At 44.7% G+C, this 23,653-nt stretch overlaps 1 protein-coding gene across 1 annotated transcript in view; it reads right to left on the bottom strand.

The window, feature by feature from the left end:
* Positions 1–23,653, bottom strand: part of DSCAM (DS cell adhesion molecule) — a 709,341-nt gene that overhangs the window by 219,570 nt on the left and 466,118 nt on the right. The window contains exon 13 of the mRNA XM_044918979.1: positions 21,339–21,512. Within this exon, the coding sequence (XP_044774914.1) occupies positions 21,339–21,512 (174 nt within the window). The remainder of the gene's footprint in view (positions 1–21,338; positions 21,513–23,653) is intronic.

Raw genomic sequence — 23,653 nt, 5'->3', positions numbered from 1 at the left:
CCCCCCCCTTGTGCTGTTTTTGAAGAGGTTCTGCTCACAGTGACCTTGACTTCACAACATTTGAATTTAAATTCAAGAGTGCTGTTGTCCTCAGCTGGATCCTGCAGTTCCAGAGCTCAGGCAGGCAGAACACCCTCTAGAAGGCTGGGGATTCATGGACTCTGTGGTGAGCTTAATCCATGCAGCATCTTAGAATATCTACACAATATTCCTACAAGGGTAAGGAGTTTTAAGAAAAAGTCAGGGGCATGGGTCAGGAACATGGAAAAAGGGGGACAAAGGCATTTGAAGACGTCAGGGGGAGGGATGGACAATCTAGAGTGAGGGGAGGAATATGGTGCTATGTGGTGAGCTGGGAATGAAAATTTTAGGTTAGCTTGATGCATCTGCCGTAGTTGGTTTGAAATTGTTCTAATATCCCATGTTCACAGTGGACATACATGATGGTTGGACTGCTAATGCAGCCCAAATCATGGTTATTTTACATTTTCTCCGGAAGGATCAACCCAGAATTTCTTAATCCCCATACAGCCTTGCCATGGCCTCCTTTCATCTCTGTGGCTAATCAGCAAAAGGGCAACATGCACATTAAGACACCGCTGAAGTGCCAGTGCCGTCTTGGTGATGGCTGCTGTCTGCGCTGGGTGCGGCCGAAGTGCCCAGCCTCGCTGCTAATGAGAGCATTTGAAAGAGTCCTGACATGCCATGTCCATGGAGGCTGCCAGAAGTAATTAGGCGCAGCTTCAGTGAAGGGCTCTGACCTCCACACATCCAAGACTTGAATGGTGGAAGAGTGAGGGTGCGGCTGTGAGCATTGTTACCTGCCTCAGGTCTCGAGATCTTCTCCTTCCTGGCGCCTTTCCCGCCCATCATGCCAGTTCCGGGGCTGCTGAGGCCACTGAGCACCAGCTTGCTCTCTATCTCATGACGTCCTGAAAGGCAGCGAGGGCCTTTCTGCACATTTCTGGGCTCCCACATCCTGGTTTGTTGCCTATACTCTATTATCAGTGGAATATGTGCAGGACGCCAGGTTATTGACACAGCTTGGAAATGATAAGAAAGCACAACTGGCTGCCAAAGACAGGGCCAAACAGACACAGGGGTAGTGTGTGATGGCGGCCCCTACAAAGCACATATCAGAAGATTACTGAATGGCAGAAAAATGTTGACAGTATGTAGGTAGAACTGGGTAGGTTATTCAAGAGTTAACTGTCTTTTCCTTTGCCTTTTCTTGGGAGCTGGCAGCACCTAGGAAACATGTACCAGTGATGGACAGATCTGTGATGGCCCCCAGTGACCCTGCCTCTGGGGCTCATACCCCCACGGAATCCCTCCCTCTTGAGTGTGGGCAGGACCTGCGACTCTAACCAACAGAGCATGGCAAATGTCATGGGATGTTGCTTCTGTGCGTAGGTTACATCCCCATCTTGTAACTCTCCTGCATGTTTTGGGAAAGCAAGCAGCCATAGTGGAGACATCTTCATTGCAAGGAATTGAGGGCAGACTCTGGCCAATAGCCAAGGAGGAACTGATGTCCTCAGTCCAATAGCTGGGGAGCAATGAATCCTGACACCAGCTACATGAACTTGGAAGCAGGGCCTTCCCTAGGTGAGCCTTCGGATGAGACCTCAGCTGTGTCTCACACATTCATTGCAGCCTTGACAGACACTGAAGAAGGCTCAGGTTAGCTGTGATTGGCTTCCTGACCATGGACACTGGGAGATGATAAATGTGCACTGTTTCAAGTTGCTGAGTCTGGGGTAATTTGTTACCAAGCCACAGAAATGAATATACACCTCCATGCAGTTAAGGTATGCATGACGGGTCTATGCTTTGGTAAAGCACAAAAGCTATCAGGAGTCTACTCATGCTTAGGACTGCCTGGGTGAGTTTGTTGAACTCTGGGCTACAGTTAGGAAGGTCATTTGCCCATAGATATAAACAGCCCCATCTCATCAGTTTTATCAGCAACAGATGAGATGTTTGACTACTTGTTTCTTTCACATTTTTTCAGATCTTGGGCAGGACAAAGAGAAATCAGTAGAAAGCTCTGGGACCTGTCCAAGAAGTTGTCACAGGGGCTTCAACAGAACCCAGTTGAAGACCATGATGGGAGAAAATGACTGGTTCACTCTACTTCCCCCATGTCCTCCCCTCCCCCACATCAAGACCAGACTTTTCAGTGTGCTCATGACTATAATATGTACAACCAGCAATACTATGGGGTCTCCTTTAAAACACCCGATTTGAATGCTGGGATCAGGGAAGATTTTTCTTTCACTTATCACTCCATTTTAAAAAGATCTGGGAATATGTGCAATTATTATAATTGGAAAAAAAACATTTTTACTTAAAAAGGCCAGCTAGGTGGCCAAGAACATACCAGTGGGTGCTGAGAAGGACTTTTGCTATTATCTCAGATTTCATTTCTATGACTCAAGGTTGAGGATCAAGGTGTCCTGTCCTTCAATTTTCAAAAGAATACCAAGACCAGATTCCCACTAAGGACTTACTAAGCTTTGCTACTTACAACCATCACGCTGGGCCCCATTCCTTCCTAATGCAGAAAACAAAATTGGGGGACATAGAGAAGGAAGAGGAAATTGTCCCAAGTTATGAGCAAGTGTTAAGGCTTGTGTCACTTGCCCCCCACCCAAATCCAAGCAAAGGAGGCTACTAGAGAAACTCATAGAGGTTGGGAGTGCCGAACCAGTGGGAGAATGAAATTCATACTCCCCAGTTGCTACTTTCTGCCCCTTTCTGCCATACCTGAGTTTATGCTAATGAGGTGACCCCTGGTGGGCTCTCAGGTAGCTTGAAGTAGGGTCTGGCCATGCCACAAGGACAGAGCATTTGATTAGAGGGTTGGAACTTTCAGTGCCACCCCCTGACCTCAACAGTAGGGAGGGGACTGGAGACTGAGATCCATCATGATATAATCAATCATGCCTCAGCAATGAAAATTCTATAATAACCCTGCACAGCAAGGCTTGGACAGCTTCCTGGTTTTGGACATATCAGTATCCTGGGGTGGCAATACACCTCAACTCTACAGGGACAGAGACTCCTGCACTCAGGACTACTCCTGATTTTGCCTATGTACCCATTCACCTGACTGTTCATTCCTATCCTTTCTAATAAAACATTAATTTTTAAGCATAGTGCTTTCATGAGTTCTGTGAGTCATTCCAAAGAACTCTCAAAACTGAGTGAGTCACTCATGGGAAACCCCTAATTCATGGCTGGCCACGCAGAAGGAGATGGCTTGGGAACTCCACTTAGTGCTGGTATCTGAAGTTAGGACTGTCCTGAGGGACTGAGTCCTTTAATTTCTGGGGTTAGACGCTAACTGTGGGTAGATAGCATTAGAATTGAATTGAATTGAATTGAATTGAATTGAATTGAACTGAATTGAATTGAATTGAATTGTAGGATACCCAGCTGGTGTCAGAGAAAGGTGTTGGAATGTAGGCTACAGGCGTTGATGGTCATCAGGTATTAGAGAAATCACCATAGCTAAGATAATAAAGGCTCCTTTGTCCCTCACTATCTCCTCCTATAACCCCCGGAACAAAAGACCAGACCCTCCAGCCAGGGGGAAGGTAGAATGTCATAGGTTAAGCCTGACTGGCCATTACTGCACAAAGGAATCAGTAGAAAGCTCTGGGACCTGTCCAAGAAGTTTTCACAGGAGCTTCAACAGAACCCAGTTGAAGACCGTGATGGGAGAAAATGACTGGTTCACTCTACTTCCCCCATGTCCCCCCCCCTCCCCCACATCAAGACCAGACTTTTCAGTGTGCTCATGACTATAATATGTACAACCAGCAATATTAAATGCATTTGATTATTATAATCACAAAGTTTTCTAATGACTGGGGGCATACATCGTACCTACTTCCAAGGGATTTGAGGCACACTGCAACTTAACACAAGGATCAAGTTGACAGGTGTAAATCCCAGGCCTCCAGCCCCAGCTCAAGACAACTCTGGAGGACCACCAGCTCAGCTTCAGAGCACTGTGTGGCACCAGCTGAGACCCTGCTTACACCCACACCCCAACTTCTCCCTCTGCTCTTGCTCCTTCCTGCCCTCCCTCCTAGATGGCTGCTAATCAGTGCTGATCCCAAGCACTCCTCCACTAGCTTCCTGCCCCCAAATCCCCACCTCAGCTTCTGTTTCCCCTGGAAGCCACCCTATGACACACACCCTTTGTTTTTTCACTTTCCATTTAAAAGCCAGTCTTCTCAGAGTCTCCTCGTTTATGAAGCACATGCCATGTATGGAGTGTCGTTAGCCCATTTAGTGCATTTCCCTCACGCCACTATCCTTGCTTTTAACGACACGTGTATTCATCTGGTGGTATTATCAGTGCCAAGCTGTAACCCACATGAGGGGGAGGGCTCCCTGGCTTATTCACCATCACATCTGTAGGGCCCTGCCCAGAATGGAGTATAGAGGGCGTTTTCAACATATGATTAAGGAATGGACATGTCGATAATAGATGTTAAATCACGTTAAGCAGATGATTCCAATAGATTTAGTTTTTTGGCCCATATTCCTTTCTATCCATCCATTCATTCAACCACTGAGCACCTACTGCATACAATGTGGTGTGCTGGGCATTATGGGTCACGTGACAATAACCAGGCTTCTGCTCCATTTCTGCTGTGTGATTTATGAAGCCAGTGGCCACTCTGCACCTTGCTGCTTTGGTCTGCAATGGTGTTATGACACATCTGTCATTAGCATATGGTTCTTTTCTCTGTGGGTCTGTCAGGGCCCTGAGGGTGGGGGCATCCAAAGTCCTAGCTCACAGCAGGTGCAAGAGGCAGAATACTCATGCCCCAAAGATGTCCACACCCTAATCTCTGAAGCATGTATGTTACATTTCCTGGCCAAAGATACTCTGAAGTGTAATTAAGGTTGCTAATCAGCTGACCTTAAAACAGACATTATTCTGAATTATCCAGGTGGTTCCAATGTAATCACATGGGCCCTGGGGCCCTGGGCCTTAAAAGTGGGAGAGGAAAGAGGAAGAGTCAGTTATTTAGATGCGGCTGCAGAAGAGGCAGGAGGAATGAGGTAAGAGAGTCAGAGAGTTTTGAAGTGTGAGAAGGACTCAAACTGCCCTTGCCAGTTCTGAGACACAAGTGATTCTATGCAAGGAACAGAAAGAAGCTTCTAGGGGCTAAGGGCAAACCCAAGTGACAGCCAACATGGAAACAAGGACATGAGTTTCACAGCCACATGGAGTGGAAGTCTGCCAAGAGCCTGAATGAGCAGCAAAGCAGCTTCTGCCCCAGAGCCTCCAGGAAGCAGTGCACCCTGATACCTTCATTTTGGCTCTGTGAGATGTAAAGCAGAGCTTTACAGAGCAATAGCTGAGCCCATCAGATTTCTAAACCTGCAAACCCTGAGATAATCAATAGGTATTTTTTTCTTTTGAGTTGCTAAGTTTTTGATAATTTTCATGGCAGCTGGAGAGAACAAAGACAGTAGGCATCCAATAGATATTTCTGACTTGAGCTTTTAAACCTGGGTATTCCCAAATTAAAAGGCAGCAGACTCTGAGTATTTATAAAGAGAACATTCTCAGTTCCAACTCTTAGTAAACAATGTGGAATTTCCATGGCACGTTAAAATGTATGATTTTGTGGAGGGAGATGTTTAGGTTGTAGCGCTAAAAGGCATGTGTGTGGAAATATGATCTTTCCTGAGCAGCCAGACCACCTGCTCCAAAGTCTGTATCAGTCAGGGTCCTCCAGAGAAACAGAACCAATGGGATAGATACGTGGATAGATAGATTTATGTTAGGAACAGGCTCATGCAATCGTGGGGACTGGAAGTCCAGAATCTACAGGGTAGGCTGGAGGTCCAGGGGAGAGTCAATGTTGTAGCTCAAGTCTAAAGGCAGCCTGGAGGCAGAATCCCTTCTTCCTGCAGAAAACTCAGTCTTTTCCTCTGAAGGTTTTCAACAGATTGGGTGAGGTCTACTCAAACTATGGAGGGAAATCTACTTTATTCAAAGACTGGATTTCAATGTCAATCACATCTGAGGAATACCTTCACAGCCACATCTCGACTGGTGTTTGACCACACAATGGGGCACCATGGCCCAGCCAAACTGACATGTAACATTAATCATCAAAGTTTACCCCTTGTCAGTGGCACCCACCGGTGATAGCAAGGTCATACTTTAGCCTAACATGATGCAACTATCCTGTATAGGACCCAAAACACTAATCCCTCCCCTCAAAGAGGATGCAAAGACCCTGGGGGATGTTCACTCTTCTCTTTGTTATCCTGTAAATGACACACTATGATGTTAACTCAATATATCTTGGTCATATGACGAGGGGATAAGAGAGGGAAGAAAACAAAGGCAATAGCTGTGTGTATGTATGTATAGATGTATGTGTATGTGTATATATTTGCTGTATGCACGCGCAGGTGCGCGCACACACACACGTGCCAAAACCACTGCCCAGCCCCTGCCTCTCCTGGGGGGAAATAATCCGGGGGACAAGTCAGGAAGCATTCATTTTCTTAATGATCATGCACGTCCCCGACATGGCCAAGGCAAGGTGTAACTGGAAGCACAGTGTGATGACAGGGAATTGGGTACTCACTAATGCAATTTAAGGTCAGAGAATGCCCTGTTCTCCTTGTTCTCTTCACAGAGGGATGCGCCCTCCCCTTGGTGCTGATTGATTAGTAGGCTTTATCTAAAAGTGCCTTTCTCTCCTCTCTCCCAACCAGAATGAATGACTACAGACTCAGGACATGAGGAACTTTCCGACTTGACTCTGTTTCCATTTCCCAACAAGGGCCTGTTCTGTATCAAATCTATAAACGAGCCACAGAAGACAGGGCATTTGTGCTGCATCTCTGGGGGAAAATACTGTTCTCTAGTAGCACTCAACAGTATACAAAATGTGCAGAAGGGATGAAAACCTAAAAACATATATTCTGAAACTCCCCTGTTAGGGTCTTCCATGGCCTGGCCTCAGCTCTCCTGCTCCCTCTGTCCTGCAGGCTTCACACTGTAAGCAGTGGTGAGAGCCTATGATCCAGGGCCCAGAGTAGGTTATTCTCACAGGACACAGGAAATTGTTTCCACACTGAATGTCCATTAAGAGATAAGCCAATCCACACAGTGAAACATGATGCACCATTAGAAAGAATAAGCAGGAGCTATGTGTATTTATCTAGAAAGACATCTAGGATATGTTACCAACTAAAAAAAGCAAATCAACCAACATATGTTGTGTACTTTCATTTTTTAAAAGGAGAAGCTGACATATACAGATGCACCCACTAGGAGAAAAAAACAGAAGAAGCTGTGCCACTAACCCAGACTGCAGTGCCCCATCCTTGCTGCTCTGTAAGGACTTTGTCCCCTCTTCCTTGAACTCTGCTCTTTCTCCCAGCAGCCATCACTGAAGGGATACACCACGTTTTCTCATGCCTCAGGGCCTTTGCACTGGCTGTGCCTTCTTCCTGGAATGCACACAACTTCTTCCCTATTCAGTAAATACTCCATGCTGGGCAAACACAGAAGCTAAGTAATAAGCAGGAAGCAAGATGGGGACTTCCCAGTACAGACCAGATCCCAGAGTAACACCCAGCGATGAGAATCAGGTCACGCCAGCAGGAAGTGGTGCCTCTGGCCCTTCCATTTCAATCAATCAATCAATCAATCAACCAATCTAATTGATTCCAATTAGAATCAGATGAATACCATTTATCTTATAGTTCTCTTTAGGGAGAACAAGAGTATGAAGACAGCCATTCTCAACCAATGCATCTGCCATGTGTATAAAATCATGTACGGTCCTTTGGTGTATAATATACAATGCTGACAATTACAGTCATGCTCTGGGGCCCAGAATGAGCTAAAAACCAGGTGACCTCTTCTGATGAGGACGTTCTTTTTGGCCTGTGTGTATATGGGCTGTCCTCCTCCGTAACGGGCCTTAAAGTCAGCAGCTAAGTGGGCAGGTACACACATGTGAATACCTAGCTTGAGGTGCTAGAATCAATTGGCAAAGTGTGTGGGGATTTAAATAAATAGGTGGGGAAATAGTATATTCGAAGACCCACTGCCAACCTGGCTCCTTGTTTCTGCTGCGGCTACAGCTGGAGCTGCAAAGAGCAGACGGCTGTTCACTGCCCTGCTGGCCAGGGGTATCCCGCCATGATCTACCACTGCATCACAAACATTCATCAGCAAGCTATTCTCTGGGGCTGTTGCCTTTGGATGTGTCCTAACACGAATAGTTCAGATTGTCCCTGCAGAGGGTCAAACCTGGAGTCCCCAAGAGAAAAGTGAGCATCACAGCCCAGACGCCATATTCTACATAGAATAAATTATCAGAGGGAAATCTCTAAGCGTCACCTTTCTGCAAGCTTATTTCCATGCACCTGTTCACAAGGTCCATGGCAGATCAGATGATTCCCGAGCTTGCTGCAGCTGAGCTTGCAAAAAAAACTGGCCTGTGGCCTTGAGGACATTTATCTGTAGCTGCTTTTCTTTACGTGTGCCTAAACAAAACTATCCATTATCCTCTGCGTCCTTTTTGAGATGAATTGCATTCAAACCAATGAAGTGATAGCAGTGATTAAGAGAAATGAGCAAGAGAGAAATAGCCCCTGGCGTCCAGGAGCAGGCTGGGAACTCCCAGGTGGACCTTGGTGTTCTCTTGTTGAAAGTAAACAAGTTCACAAAATACTGACATCAGACCAGACAACTCTGTGGCTGAGATGGATCAAGATAAAACACACCCACTCCATCATGTCTGAACACAGGCAATAGCATGAATGTTGTCCAAATAAACCACAACATGACTAAACATCCACTATTCTGACTAATATGAGTGGCTGTGCATCTTTGCTAAGCTTTGGCCTGGCCCCATCCCTCCCTCCCTTATGGAAAAGATTCATTAAAAAGCCTGATCAAGGAACTGCCCCCATTCCCGATAGCATCCAATCTAGAACAAGCTCTGCTTCCCTGAACCTTCGCCCAAATCACCAGACACAGACCCAGCCATATAATATATCCTTTCCGGCACCTTCTTATGGAGACACCCCACTGGCACCCCATGGTGTGCGTTCTCCCTTATGTCACGAATAAACCCAACATGTTCCACTACCAGTGTGGCTGGCTGGCTATGGCTGCAGGGCATCCACAGAAAGGAGGTGGGAGTGCAGATGCTTGGGGATCCAGATCGGACCCTTGACTGCTCCTGGCACATGGCAGGAACTCAGCAAATGTTTGTTAAATGAATGAAAAACTTAAGCAATGGCTTTGACTATACAAGTAATAGGGGAAGACAAAATATATATATATAAATAAAATAGCATATGGACTTCAAAATTCTGTGGGGAAAAAATAATAAAATATGTCTGGGTCCCAAATGGAAAAAAATTGTGCATCTCCAGTAAGGGACCTACACCTAGAGAGAAAGGAGGGCGGTTTCATGTTTCTGCTTGTGAGGCCTCCACATTTTACAGATGTGGGTTCCGCACCCCATGGAAGAATAAACACAAGAGCCGAACAAAGATGATTTCAAGAAACGGCAAAGCGAAAGGGCTGGAGGGGTCAGAGAGAGCCAGAGTGTGTGGTATCACACCTTTAACATGTTATTAAGATACAATTATTTATCTGATTGACTTATTTCGCTTAGCATAATACCCTCTAGTTCCATCCACGTCACTGCAAATGGCAAGAGTTCATTTTTTTTTTGATGGCTGCATAATATTCCATTGTATATATGAACCACATCTTTATCCATTCATCTGTCGATGGACTTGGCTCTTTCCATAGTTTGGCTACTGTGGACAAGTATCATTTGATCTCACTGATACGAAGAATTTGAGAAACAAGACAGAGGGTCATAAGGAAAGGGAAGGAAAAATGAAACAAGATGAAACCAGAGAGGGAGACAAACCATAAGAGACTCTTAATCTCAGGAAACAAACTGAGGGTTGCTGGAGTGGAGGGGGGTGGGAGGGATGGGGTGGCTGGGGGATGGACATTGTATGGTGAGCACTGTGAATTGTGTAAGACTGATGAATCACAGACCTGTACCCCTGAAACAAATAATACATTATATGTTAATAAAAATTTTAAAAAAGATACAATTATTTAACCAATGGATATGGGTGTGGACATTAAAAAAAACAACAACAACAAAGCTCTGGGTGCCTGGGTGGCTCAGTCAGTTAAGCATCTGACTCTTGGTTTTGGCTCAGGTCATGATCTCGGGGTCCTGTGATCGAGCCCCGTGTCAGGCTCTGGGCTCAGTGCAGAGTCTGCTTGAGATTCTCTCTTTCCCTCTGCCCCCTACCCCGCTTACTCTCTCTCTCTAAAATAAAGAAAGAAATCTTTATTTAAAAAAAACCCCACAAAACTCTATGCAGAAGTATCCATGAGCATTTAGGATATAAGGACAATAGCTTCCACTAATTAAGAGCCCATTCTCACTCTTTTGTAGGCACTCTACTGTGAAAATATTCTATCAATTATATCTAGATAGAAAATTTAGCTATCTAGATAGAAAATATTCTATCAAGTATACACAATTATCTCCATTTTATAGATAAGGAACACAGGCCTTGGAATGCTTAGGGAACTTGCCCAAGTTTACATAACTAAGAAGTAGTAGAACCGGGATTTGAAACCAGATTGTCTAATTTCAAAACCCAGACTCTTAACAACTGTTACACAGGATATTTAAAAAAAAAAAAACCTTAATTGAGGTATAATTCACATGCCAACTGTACACTTTAAAACGTGAATTTCATGGTATGTGAATTATACCTTAATAAAGGTATAATTTAAAAAAAAAATCCCAGAATACCTAGCAACTTCTCATGGGCCTGCATAACAGAAGAGTATGGGTTTTGAAGTTAGACAAATTAGAAATTCAGCAAAGAAACAAAATATATGTCTTAAAAAGGAACTAAATAAAATCCTAGAACTGGAGAGTACACTAAAATTAGAACTTCAGTGCATGGGCTTAATACACACTGGAGACAGCTGGAGAAAGCGTCAGTAATGATGAAATGGGTTTAAAAATAGGCAATCTGGGGGTTCCTGGGTGGTACAGTCAGTTAAGCACGCAACTTTTGGTTTCAGCTCAGGTCGTGATATCAGGGTCGTGAGACTGAGTCCTGCATTAGGCTCAGCACGGAGTCTAAGATTCTCTCTCTCCCTCTGCCCCTCCTCCACTCCCTCAAATAAACAAATAAATCTTTTTTTAAAAAATAAGCAATGTAATGACAGAGGGAAAAGACTGAAGAAAAATGATCTAAGTATCAGAAACCTTAGTCCTGGGCCAATGCCAAGTAGAATAACATGTGCATCCTAGAAGGGCAGCCAAGAGAGAATAAAACAATAAAAAATCATGTGAAGAAATAATGGTTGAAACCTTTTCAGGTTTAAAGATCCAAGCAACTCCTCAATCCAAATCAACATAAATACAAAGGAAACAAGATATAGGTACATCACGGTCAAACTCTGTGAAATCCCAAGAGAAAGAAAATCTTAAAAGTGGCCAGAGAAAAAGGACTCATCAAGCGTAGGGGTGGTAACCCTGAACTGACCCCAATTCTTAGAGAACCAAAACACTACCCTCCAATCAGGGGCTTCTATAGGTCAGGGGGCAATGCATATTGGCTTAGGTCCTGTTTACAGTAGACGTAGTGAGTCTTCAAATCCATCCTGTGGTTATTTCCCCAGCTCTAGAATATGGCACTCGGTAACAACAGAATGCCAACATGGTTCTCAAACTGTTGAGTGAAGGCTATTATGCTAGGAAAGCCCAAGTGGAAGCCAGGAGAGCATAGTAAGCCGAAAACAAAATGACATTCCTGAAAGGACTGCAGAGATTAGCACACTGGGGGGGAAATGGGTGGAGGTGGAGGTGGAGGTGGAGTTGGAGCATAGGAGGGGTCCCATCAAGGAGCCCTGGACTCCACCAGCTCAGCGTGGGGGCTGGAGGGATCCTTCTGGGTTTTTTTTTTTTTTTTAAGATTTTATTTATTTATTCATGAGAGACAGAGAGAGAGAGAGAGAGAGGCAGAGGGAGAAGCAGGCTCCCAAGGAGCAGGGAGCCTGATGCAGGACTTGATCCCAGGACTCTGGGATCATGACCTGAGCTGAAGGCAGACGCTTAACCATCCGAGCCACCCAGGCGCCCTCCTTCTGGGTTTCTAACAGGCAGTCTTTCTAACCACAGGCCTCGAACAGAATCTAAGCAAATCCCAGAGCCCCAAGGGCAGACGCACCCCCCCCCCCCCCACCGCCAGTCTCCTAGGACTGCCACAAGCCTGCCACCCACTCTGCTGGCTGGCTCTCCTGCCTCCCTGTGTGCCTCCCATTAAGTCAGACATAATAGAGAGTTTTGAGTGTGTCAGAATCAGACAATACTCATGTTTATAATAAACTGCAGCTATCGTTGTTATAATACTTTTCTTCTGCTCAAAATCCTCCACTGGTGTCTCATCATCACTGGAATAAAGTTCAAAGTCTGACCATGGATCTAGCCCCTGCCTAGCTTTCCTGGCCTCATTTTATGCCCTGCACTCCAAGCCCATGCCCTCCTTGGGTCCCTCAAGCGTAACCAGTTCTACCTCGAGCCTTTGCACTTGCTATTCCATTTGCCTGCAATGCTCTCTCCAAGCATAGGCACACCTTATTTCCTCCCTTCATTCTGTTCTCTGCCGAGCATTATATTATATATCTATGTGCCTGTCATTCTCTCCATGGAAATGTATGCTCCATGACAGTAAACTAGTTCTGTCTTGTTCACTCAATACGCAGTGTCTAGAATAGTCCTGGATGCTAGTGGGAGCTCAGTGGGTACTGCTGACTGGACGAGTAGACAGATATGACAAGGGATAGCCAGAGGACCAAAGGGACCAAAGCGACCCCATGGCCAGGGACCAGATGGGGATGCAAGGATCTCAGTGGGTATCAGTGTGGAGGGTGACAGCTAACTGAAGACTCAGAACACTGATGCCAACACTCATAGAAGGCCGTGGAGGAGGAAGGACCTTAAGTCAACCGAGAAACCCTGAAATAGCTGAGATTACCCCCAAGAGGCAAAAATAACTTTTCAGCTGCTGGGTAGAAGGGAGCCTCCAAACAGAAGGAGGAGGAAGAAGCAGCAAGTAAAAGAGAAATATACACTCTCTTTTCCTCAGAGGAGTAACAACCGTCCCAAGAAACATTTTTAAAAATGCTGTTTGTATTTGTCATTTTCTCTCCACCTGGCCCTGGCCTCCCAGCTCTGGGGCACCAGGTGTTCCCCAGGCCTGCATGTTGTCATTGACCCTCAAACGCCATTCCTCCCCCAGACATGTCCTACCCCAACCTAAAGCATCATGATTTATGAATCCCTATAAAAGTCCCTCAACCCAAGAATGCTCCTCAGTGCCTCAGAGGTGTTCATTTCAGGCCTAATTAATTCCCATGAATTGCTGATGATACTGTCTCTTACCTATTTCGCTGGGATGTCTCCAGCTGCAAATAACAAAACCCTGACCCACATTGTTTAGACGAAAGGCAACCAAGTAATTGGTCTTCTCATTCAACTATGAATTCGGAGGTGGGGATTCCAGATACAGTACCTTAGCGGTAAAAGTCCGCTTTTCCAGTTTTCTTGACTCTACCTTCCCCTATGTATTGGTTTTATCCTCAGGATGATGCCAAAATGGTTGCCACGGATCAAGGTGCCACCTCCAGATAGGGTTAAGAATGAAAAGAAATGAGCATCTCTTGCAGAGTCACCTCTTAAGAATAAGGAAATCTTTTCTGGAAGATCTCTTCTTACCTTTCATTGGCCAAAACTGGCTCTCATGCCCATCCTGAAGCCCATTACCTTCAAAGGGAATAGACTGCTCCCGGGTTCTTCAGGCTAGAGTTCACATCCACTGGTTTTGACAGATTAGGATTTACCTGCTGCAGCAGGTGTGGTGAGCATGAGCTCCCCTCAAATACAAGACTCCCCAAAAGATCTCTGTTACCGCTGAGTGCATTAGTGTTCTAGGCCTGCCCTAACAAAGCACCACTAACTGGGTGGCTTAAAACGACAGAAATTTATTCTATCAGAGATTGGGAGGCCCAAAGTCTGAAATCAAGGTGTTGGTAGGGTTGTTCTCTCTCTGAAGACTCTAAGGGAGGAAACTTCCTTGCCTCTTCCAGCTTTCCTTCACCTGTGGTAGCACTCCTGTCTCTGCCTGTCTTCACATGATCATGTTCCCTCTGTGTCTGTGTCCAAATTTCCCCTTTTTATAAGGACATCAGTACACTAAAGGCCACTTTACTCCAGTAAAATCTCATCCAAACTAATTTCATCCGCAAGGACCCTATTTCCGAATAAGGTCACACTCTAAGACACTGGGGGACAGGATTTCAATATATGAATTTTGTGGGCATACAATGCAACACTTAACACTGAGAGACGAGACGAGGGAGACTGAAACTGGAGTTGGCAACAAGTTACAGCTGCTCAATTCATCTTCCCATCTTACAAATTCCTTATTAACCCCAAAGAATCTTCAGCTGGCAGAATATCAGGCTCATTTCAGAAGTGAAATGCAAACGTTAGGTGGAATATAAGATGCTCTATCTGGAAGGAGCCACCATCCGCCATCAGCATCATAGCCATAGAGGGTCTTCTACTGGCTGACAGCTGCCCACCCCACCTCCGTTTCCATTCTTACTTTCCTATGCTTCTTCCCAACTTCTGGTTCTGCACCCAGACATTCCCATGGAAACTGCAGATATGTTTGACTTCAGAGGGGGAAGGGCAAGGGATATGAGTGTGGGCATACGTGAGGGATAAATTGGAGTGGGGGCCGGTGGCTGCCAAAGTCATGAAAATGTGTCAACTGGGTGTTTTTGAATCAGGGACACCTCATATCCTATCACAGTGCTAATTTATCTTGTTTGGGGGGGAGTCATAGACTGGAATTCAGAAATGAGGATGATAACTGTAACAACAGCTCTAACATCAACCACAACAGTGGCCACCATTGTTCTTCATCAACTGGACATCAGGAATTTTGCCGAGTGCTTCAGTGAAGGCTCATGTCAGCCTTACAACGACCCCACGAGGGAGGTATTTTTGCTGTCTCTGGTCTATGGAGGCTTGATGAGAGGGTGAGTCGCTTGCCCCAGGTAACGCAGCTGGGAAGGGGTGGAGCCCGGGCAGTGTGAGTCTGGAGCCTGACTGGCAACCAGAGTTAACATCACTCTGATTCATTTACATCACGTATGGCGTAAGGCCACAGTCAGTGTGGTCATGAAGCGAAGGTAGTGCAATATCAAAACCTATGTTTCAATGGAACCCAGTCTGCTGCCTGACTCGTGGTTGCTAACTCCTCCTTAGCCCCTTATAATCTCTCGTCGTGAGCCTGGTTACTTCCGGTCCAGTGCTGAGAGAGGGGCTGCAAGGAGAACACACAAGGCCATCCAGGGTGCGATTTTCCAGAACAGTAGTTCTTGACCTTCTTTGCAGTATGGATCCCTCTGAGGATATCAGGAAGGCCACAGTGTTTCCTCTCAGAAAAAAGCATATATTCTTGCGCATGATATCATGGGATCCCCCACAGCCTACAGGAGCCCGTGAGTCAAGGCTTGATGTAGAAGCTCCTGAATTAAAATATTGGGGAAAACAACATTGGACTAAGACTCATTCAGCTATCTTGTCAGTTTAGGAAACAAAAGAAATTGTAAATTAGTAATGCTACATATTCAAACTCTCCTTCCCCTTCCTCTGTTAAGTACAAAACAGACAAAACAAGCCTTCATCTTGTTCTTAGAGGAAAGCGCGTCCTGTCAGAGTGACCGTGAGGAGACCAGAAAGCATTCTGTGGGACTGATTAAGGCCATCACAACTTCACGGAGGGGCAGCATGGGGCCATACTCCCTGCCTCTAGGCATCTCACAGAGCAATCACCAGGACTAGAGGAGATTTTTATGTAGTTAACTAGGTGTAGGGTAAAGATCTGTGGGTCTCAGGGACAGAGTGTGAAGGCAGGAAGTCATGGAGGCTGAATGAAATACTGAGGGGTAGATATGGATTCTCAGAGCCTAAATTAATGAATGCCATCTCCAACATCTCCATCTGCAATGGCAGAACTGAGTGGCCTGAGGTCCCACCACATCACCAAGGTCTGTCCAGAAACGGCCAAGCTCCTGGAGACTGACCAGAGCTGACTTGAGCTGCTGGGTGCACACGCAGTGCAAGGCCCGTGTGCCTGAATCCTGGCAGCAAAGAGAGGTGGGACCAACACCCAGGGACCTGCCCGGGATGAGCCTGACAGAGGAAGGCCTGGGGACCAAAGCCCCACTGGAGCCTGCGGGTTGGCTCTGGGAGGCAGGGGCATTCACTGGATTCTGAGAGTAACTAGCTCTCCAGGGGAGTTCCTGCTCCTGTTTGATAAGGGATGCTCTTTTTATACTGCATGTGGAGACAGAAGAGGAGCTGCTTACACATCAGGGCCTCAGATCCATACGGAAATCAGTGCTCCTGGGAGCATGCAGGCCTAGAGGTAGAAGATGTAGGGGAGGGTGCAATTTTGGCACCTGGGAGAAACATGAGGGACTCGGTGGTTTGGAGCAGCTCTTTTCTTACCACAAAGACGAGATGCCCCAGATCTCACATGGTCTGGGGATGGAGGGAAGAGGCTCTACAGCCCCCGGTGGGCCTGGGGCGAGGGCTGCGGTGTTGTCATCCAAGGTCAAATAGAAAGGAGAGCCTGATCCCTCTGTCTTTTCTGCCAAAGTCCTTAATAACAGCTGATGTTTTTTGATTTTATATTCTGCCACTTTACTGAATTCCCGTATGAGTTCTAGCAGTTTTGGGGTGGAGTCTTTTGGGTTTTCCACATAAAGTATCCTATCATCTGCAAAGAGTGAGAGTTTGACTTCTTCTTTGCCGATTCGGATGCCTTTTATTTCTTTTTGTTGTCTGATTGCTGTGGCTAGGACTTCTAATACTATGTTGAATAGCAGTGGTGATAGTGGACATCCCTGCCATGTTCCTGACCTTCTTCCTACCTTACAACATTTTAATTTTCTTCTTCAGAGTGAGTTTTGGAAATGTCCCAGTGCATAACACCATCAGCATCTATATTTTCTCTTTCTCTCCAAACAACAGGATCACCTACTATTTGCATGTGCTGGAATACACAGGCAGAGTGCTTTCTGTGTTACGCTGTATCTTCAGAGATGTTATCCCATTTAATTTTCCTCCCCTGAGGAAGATGTGATTCTTCCTATTTTACAGGCTCAGAGAAGTAAAGCAATTTGTCCAAGGTCACCAGTGAGAAGTGGAGACTCAGAAGAAGAACCAGACTGCTTTGGGGTGCAACCCCAGGGGCCTGCCTCTTCACCTGACCCTGGGCTCCCTCTTGATTACACTGCTTCACCCTTCTATGTCCACCTCACACAGGCTTTAAGGACTTTAGTAATTTTGCCCCAGAAGGTAGGGCTCCCTGTTTTTCCCCAACAGGGTTTTCATTTAGGAGCTACTGCTTGAAGGTAGTCTAAATAGTGATTACCACCCCAAAGTAGACTTGTTACCAGTTTTATGTAATAAATTCCAACAATACTGAGAAATTCTTTAGTGTCTGAAAGATTATAGTCAACTGTTTGGGGAAAGGGGGAAGGAAACTTTGTCCCTTTTTTAGTGATCTCAGGCAATGGTTTTCCCAGGGGTTGGAGAGTGGTGTCCCTGTTAGGCTGTCATTCCTATCCTGCTACAGTTTGAATGGGTAGTTTTAGTTCATTTGGGATGATTTTTCTGTGTTTGTATGGAATGCAGTGTGTGTGTGTGTGTGTGTGTGTGTGTACATGAGTATGGACGCATGCCATTTTTAGGGCCATATTAAGAGACTAAAATAAGGGATGCCTGGGTGGCTCAGTCAGTTGAGCATCTGACTCTTGATTTCAGCTCAGGTCATGATCTCAGGGTCGTGAAATCTAGTCCTGCATCAGGCTCCACACTCAGCTGGGAGTCTTCTTAAGATTCTCTTTCTCTCCCTCTCCCTCTGCCCCTCCCCTCACTCATGCTCTCTCTCTCTCTCTCTCAAAAAAAAAAAAAAGATATTAAAAGAAAAGATAATAGGATGATGGTTCTTTCTCTTCTTGATTCTATCTGGAAGGCATCTGGGTTTGGTGTGCGCACACTGTAAATGCACATGCGCATGTGGATGCATGTCTGCATTTTAGCACACCCCTTCTCCCATCTATAGAAGTAACAATAAAATATTAAAGAATGCACCCGATGAAAGCCTGGTTAATGTCAGATGAGAAGGGTCCAGAACCTGCCTTGCTGCCAGGTATAATCCTGTTCCCACTCATAGGGACATAAAATTAGCCGGCTGTGGTCCAACATCCTCCCTGTTTTCTTAGTAAACCAGCTGTACACCAAGAAGCATGCCTTCCATTGCTATGTGTGCTGCCTTCATGCATCCGTTTTAATCCACTTAATAGTCTGCTCAGACAAATACACACACAAAAAGCCTACTCATCTCCCTGTTTGTTGTTTTCATGGTATCATTTGAGAAACAGACCTATTTACTGTACATCTCCTGTCTTTGTGCTTCTATATCTCTTTCTTAAATCATTTTTTTAACTTTTCAGAATTTAAATATTGTGATTTTATTTATTTTTTTAAAGATTTTTTATTTATTTATTTGACAGAGAGAGACATAGTGAGAGAGGGAACACAAGCAGGGGGAGTGAGAGAGGGAGAAGCAGGCTTCCCGCAGAGCAGGGAGCCCAATGTGGGGCTCGATCCCAGGACCCTGGGATCATGACCTGAGCCGAAGGCAGATGCTTAACGACTGAGCCACTTAGGTGCCCCAAATATTGTGATTAAAAGGGTTAAAAATACCAGGCACTTGAAGCTGAACTAATTTACAAAAGCACCAAGGGTTATTAAAAACTGGTAAAATTAACTGTTACATAAATGCACCTCTCTGCTAATAGATGGTATGGTTTGAGAGAATCTGAAACTGGCCGACTCTAAGAACAATTTCCCTTTGATAAGTGCTCACTTTAAACATTTTCCTGTCTAACCCCCTCCATGTATGAGGTACAACATCCAGACAGAGTTCCAATAGGTAAACAGCCTTGGGAGTTTCGTTTTTATGTACATATGAATGTATGTATTTTAAGTAGGCTCCATGCCCAGTGTGGAGCCCAACACGGGGCTTGAACTCATGACCCTGAGACTGAGACCTGAGCTGAGACCAAGAGTTGGATGCTTCACCAACTGTGCCACCCAGGTGTCCTGTCTTGGGAACTTTAATTTCTTCTATCTCCTCTCAGTTCCCTCTCCCTTATGCGCCTGTATCTACCCTCAGAGCCTGTAACTGTTGAAATCCACTGCATCCTCTAAGACTGAACTTAAATGCCATGTGTTTTCATTCTGCAGTCTCTGATCCTATACACAAATATAAATCACACCCTTGTCTGTGCGCCTTCATGTTCTGCACTTTTTTCTAGTGCATTCTACTAGACAGGAGCTGTACACACCCATTCCTGATCATCCCACGAGAAAGAAAGTTCACTAAGGGCAGAGAGACATCTTTGTGGTCCTCTGCCATGCTCCACTACCAGCACCAAAGGTGTGGAGAGAGGAAATATGGGGAAAACCAGCTTCTGCATTTTAAAATTTCACTCACTTGTAAAGATACTTTTCCCCATGAAGCTCTCCTTAATCCCCTCAACATGACAGTTCTATCCTCTTCTGAAAGGCACATCTATAACACATATTATATTATTCTCCACCTTGCATTAGTATTAGTAAGCTCTACATTCTTCCATGTTATCTCCTCTTCCAAAACCTAAGCTCTTTCATTCATGAGGGTAAAGCCGATAGATGATGTATTTACATCCTTTATAGGGCCTTGTATCTATTAGAGCACAAATATGTACTTGTGGAATGGAAAGATTTTTGTGATTTTAAAATATATCAAAGTTACAAAATATAATCAAATTTATAAATCAAACATATTTGATTAAATATAACCAAATTACAAAATATATTTCTTTTACTGGGGAAAAATGGATCAATATTGGTTCACATTGGTCCTCAGCTCTGGTGTTTCCTTAATATTTCATCAATTTATTATTTTTTAATTACCATTTCAATTCTGGACTTAAATGATCTGAAAATTTGTCTTCAGATTTTTGCAAATCAGTCCCTCCAGAGTATGAAATTTAGAAGTCAAATTTATGTATTGGACATCTACAAAACATATTTTAAAGCAACCCTATTTCAGAACTGTAATTTTTTCATGATATAAAAGTATAGCAAATAAATAGTTTGATATTTTCATTGTTATGCTGGAAATAATGGACTAACTAGAATAAATTCCTAGTGAAATAAAAAGGAGACCAGTCTTTGTGCAGCCAGCTTAAGTATCTCTCTCTCTATCTCACACACACACACACACACACACACACACACACACCACCGAGTTTCACTTTTAAATTCAATCCCCCTAATAAGTGATATGGTAGAGGTCCTTTCCAGCCTATCAATAATACAACTAAAATAAAAAAGAGAAAGGCTGATCAAAGCCTTTTCGAAAGAAATCACACTTTATCCAACAGAAAATTATACACATGGACAAAGACGTGTCATTGGCTGTAAACTAGATGCACAGCCATTTGCTAAGAAGCAGCACTAAGTGAAAGTTGGCCCATTTCATGCCCTTTCTTTGGCGCTTCAGTTACCAAAGTACAAAATAATTTCATTATATGTTGCCCTCTCCTATGAAATGGGTCAACAGCATGGACCCTAGGCATGGTGCTACATGTTTCCGTCTTGTTGTAGTTGTGTGTCTTTGGTAATGAGGTTTCTGCTTGATTTCATAAGGGTCTTTAAAAGGAAACCTATGGCCAAGCCAGTTTGCAAATAATAAAATGCATAGATTCAGACCTCTGAAAAGAGCGCATATGAGACCATGTGTTAGGCTCTTCTGCAATAAAATCCACAGAGTAGGAATGCGGGTGCTAAAGCCAGAGGCCCACTCACCTGATGGGTTGCCCAGAGCCTGTGCCCGTGGCCATGGGAACCAAAGGGGGAGGAGCATGTGGCCCCAGACACCAGGGCACACGGTCAGGCTATTGCAACTGGTTGGATTTTTGCCCTCATTTTCAGTTGTGCTCCCAGGAGAGCAAAACCTTAAGCCTCAGCCGTAGTGAACCAATGTTTTGTTTTGTTTTCAAACAAGTCTGTATGGAGACAATGGCAAACTGAATCACAGAAAGACCTATTTAGGTAAAACAAAGCATTCTTCTTCCTTACTTTTGACCGTGAGGTACATGGACTTGCTGACGTCCGCGCCCACATCGTTGCTGACCTTGCACAGGTAGTAGCCGCTGTCTTCCTCCACGACGTGCTTGATCAACAAGGACCCGTTGCTCAGGACCTGAATTCGGCCATTGAGGGCAATGGGTTGGAACTGGGGAACCCCAGCACCTGGAGGAGAAGAGAAAGGAGGGAAAATGATGCAATGTGAGCAAATATGGGGAGACAGTGAGCTCAAGTTCACCCAGACTAGTAAAGAGAAGGGAAGGGTATTTCACGTACAGAGGGCAGTCATGGGAGCCACCATTTTTTTTCCCAATGTGGACATTCCTGTTTGGAGAGAAATACATTTACTTCAAATGGCACTATTTCCAACTATTGGAACTCTGGGATAAAGAGTAAGAGAGCTTACAGGTTGTTTCTACACACACACACACACACACACAAAACAAATTTGATGAGTGTTAAGTAGCTGACAAATTATTCAAAGACATCGCTGTGGAACAAGCACAGGAGTGGATGTCTATCCTGAGATGAAATAGAAGCCTTGTGTCCCCAGGGAATTCACACAAAGGTAAACAAGGAATGCCCTAGGGACAGGGCCCTGGAAGACTCTGCTTGCAGCACACACCTGAGTCTACAGAGAGGATACAAGTATTGCAGGTTTCTCTTCTAAGCACGGTCATATCCCAGTCTAGAAACACATGCATGTCAATATCGTTTAATGTTATTTAAATAAATAAGTCAGATCATGCCACTAAGATAGCACAGTATTCAAACACTACTCTCCTCAGAGTATTGCGTTCAAGGAGATAATGCCACGGACGAGATATGCTGTGGTCATAGATGTGATAGGACTCACATGGGAGATCCATATGAAACTAATCTTTTAGAAATAATGAAAAGCAGGACTATGGTCTCTGAAGAGTTCTGGGAAGATGATGGTTTGGATTAACCTGCTACATTGCTTGCCCCTGTGTGAGGGGCTTTGGGTAGGACTAGGAGGGTATGATCCAAGCCTCGAAGGGCTGAAAGAGCGTCTCTATTTTGTGACTGGAGTCTGAGGATTTAGGGAGAGGGCTCAGGGGTGAGGGCCAATTCCATCTTCCTGGAGGAAGCTCACAGCGTGAGCCAAGTGTGTGCTCTAGAGAGGGCCTGCTGGTCTCCATGGCCCCAGATCCTGCATGGGAGCTGAGCATGTGCACTGTCACCATCCTCCTCATGCAGGAAATGTCAGACTACATCCCAGGGCAGGAGAAGGGAGACTTCCTCCTGCTGTCTCTATGTCAAACTGATCACTTACGTGTTGGTCCCTCTCAGCTCACAGTGACAGAGACGGTGGCTGTGCCTTCCCTTCCTTCACTTCTATACTAGGTATCAGCCCCACCAAAGGGACAAGGGAAATGAATAGTATGTCAAGGGGACATTTCACACTGAATAAGAAGGACAAGCAGAATCCCTACAACAGGTGGTTTTTATCAAAACAGAACTGCTACAGAGGGAATATGAAAACTTGAATTAAAAAAAAAATAGAGTTCCAGGGGAGGGGGGTTGGGGGGTTGGGTTAGCCTGGTGATGGGTATTAAAGAGGGCACGTTCTGCAAGGAGCACTGGGTGTTATGCACAAACAATGAATCATGGATCACTACATCAAAAACTAATGATGTAATGTATGGTGATTAACATAACATAATAAAATAAAATTAAAAAAATAGAGTTCTGCTATGGCTAAGGATGGAGGAAGACACAAAAGAATGTCCCTTTCATTCTAACAACAAAAAAGAGAGGCTGTTAATCCACAACATCATTCTTCTCTTTGAGTAATTCAGAAAGCTGAAGTCATAGGTGACTAGGTAAACTCAGTTGCAGAGTTAAAAGCCCTGCAAGGAGATGTGGGTATATAAAGAGTTGCACCTTTGGCACAGGATGGGAGGCCAAGGACCTCGGCATAAAAGAGGACAAGAAGTGAAGAACTGGAAGTAAGTTAGACCTACCACAATCTCTACTTCTCTTTTACACACCAGGGCCAGAATTCAACAAAATATTGAGACACACAAAAAAGCAAGAAAAATGGTCCAGAGAAAAAAGTATCAACAGAATTTGGCTTGGAGCTCTCTCAGACAGGGCCTTTATAATAATTGCGATTAATACCCATAAACAGGTGGGAGGTTCAGAAAGAATCCTAAAACTGTTAAACTATATATATAAGAGACAAAATGATAAAAAAAAAAAGAGAGAACCACAATATTAGTATGAAGAAATCCTTAAATAAGCTAGTCATCAGGTTAGACACAGCAGAGGAAAAAAATGGT

The sequence above is a fragment of the Neomonachus schauinslandi genome, chromosome 1, assembly GCF_002201575.2.
Source record: "Neomonachus schauinslandi chromosome 1, ASM220157v2, whole genome shotgun sequence".
In the NCBI taxonomy this organism is placed as follows: domain Eukaryota; kingdom Metazoa; phylum Chordata; class Mammalia; order Carnivora; family Phocidae; genus Neomonachus; species Neomonachus schauinslandi.
This window is presented reverse-complemented; position numbering and strand designations above follow the sequence as displayed.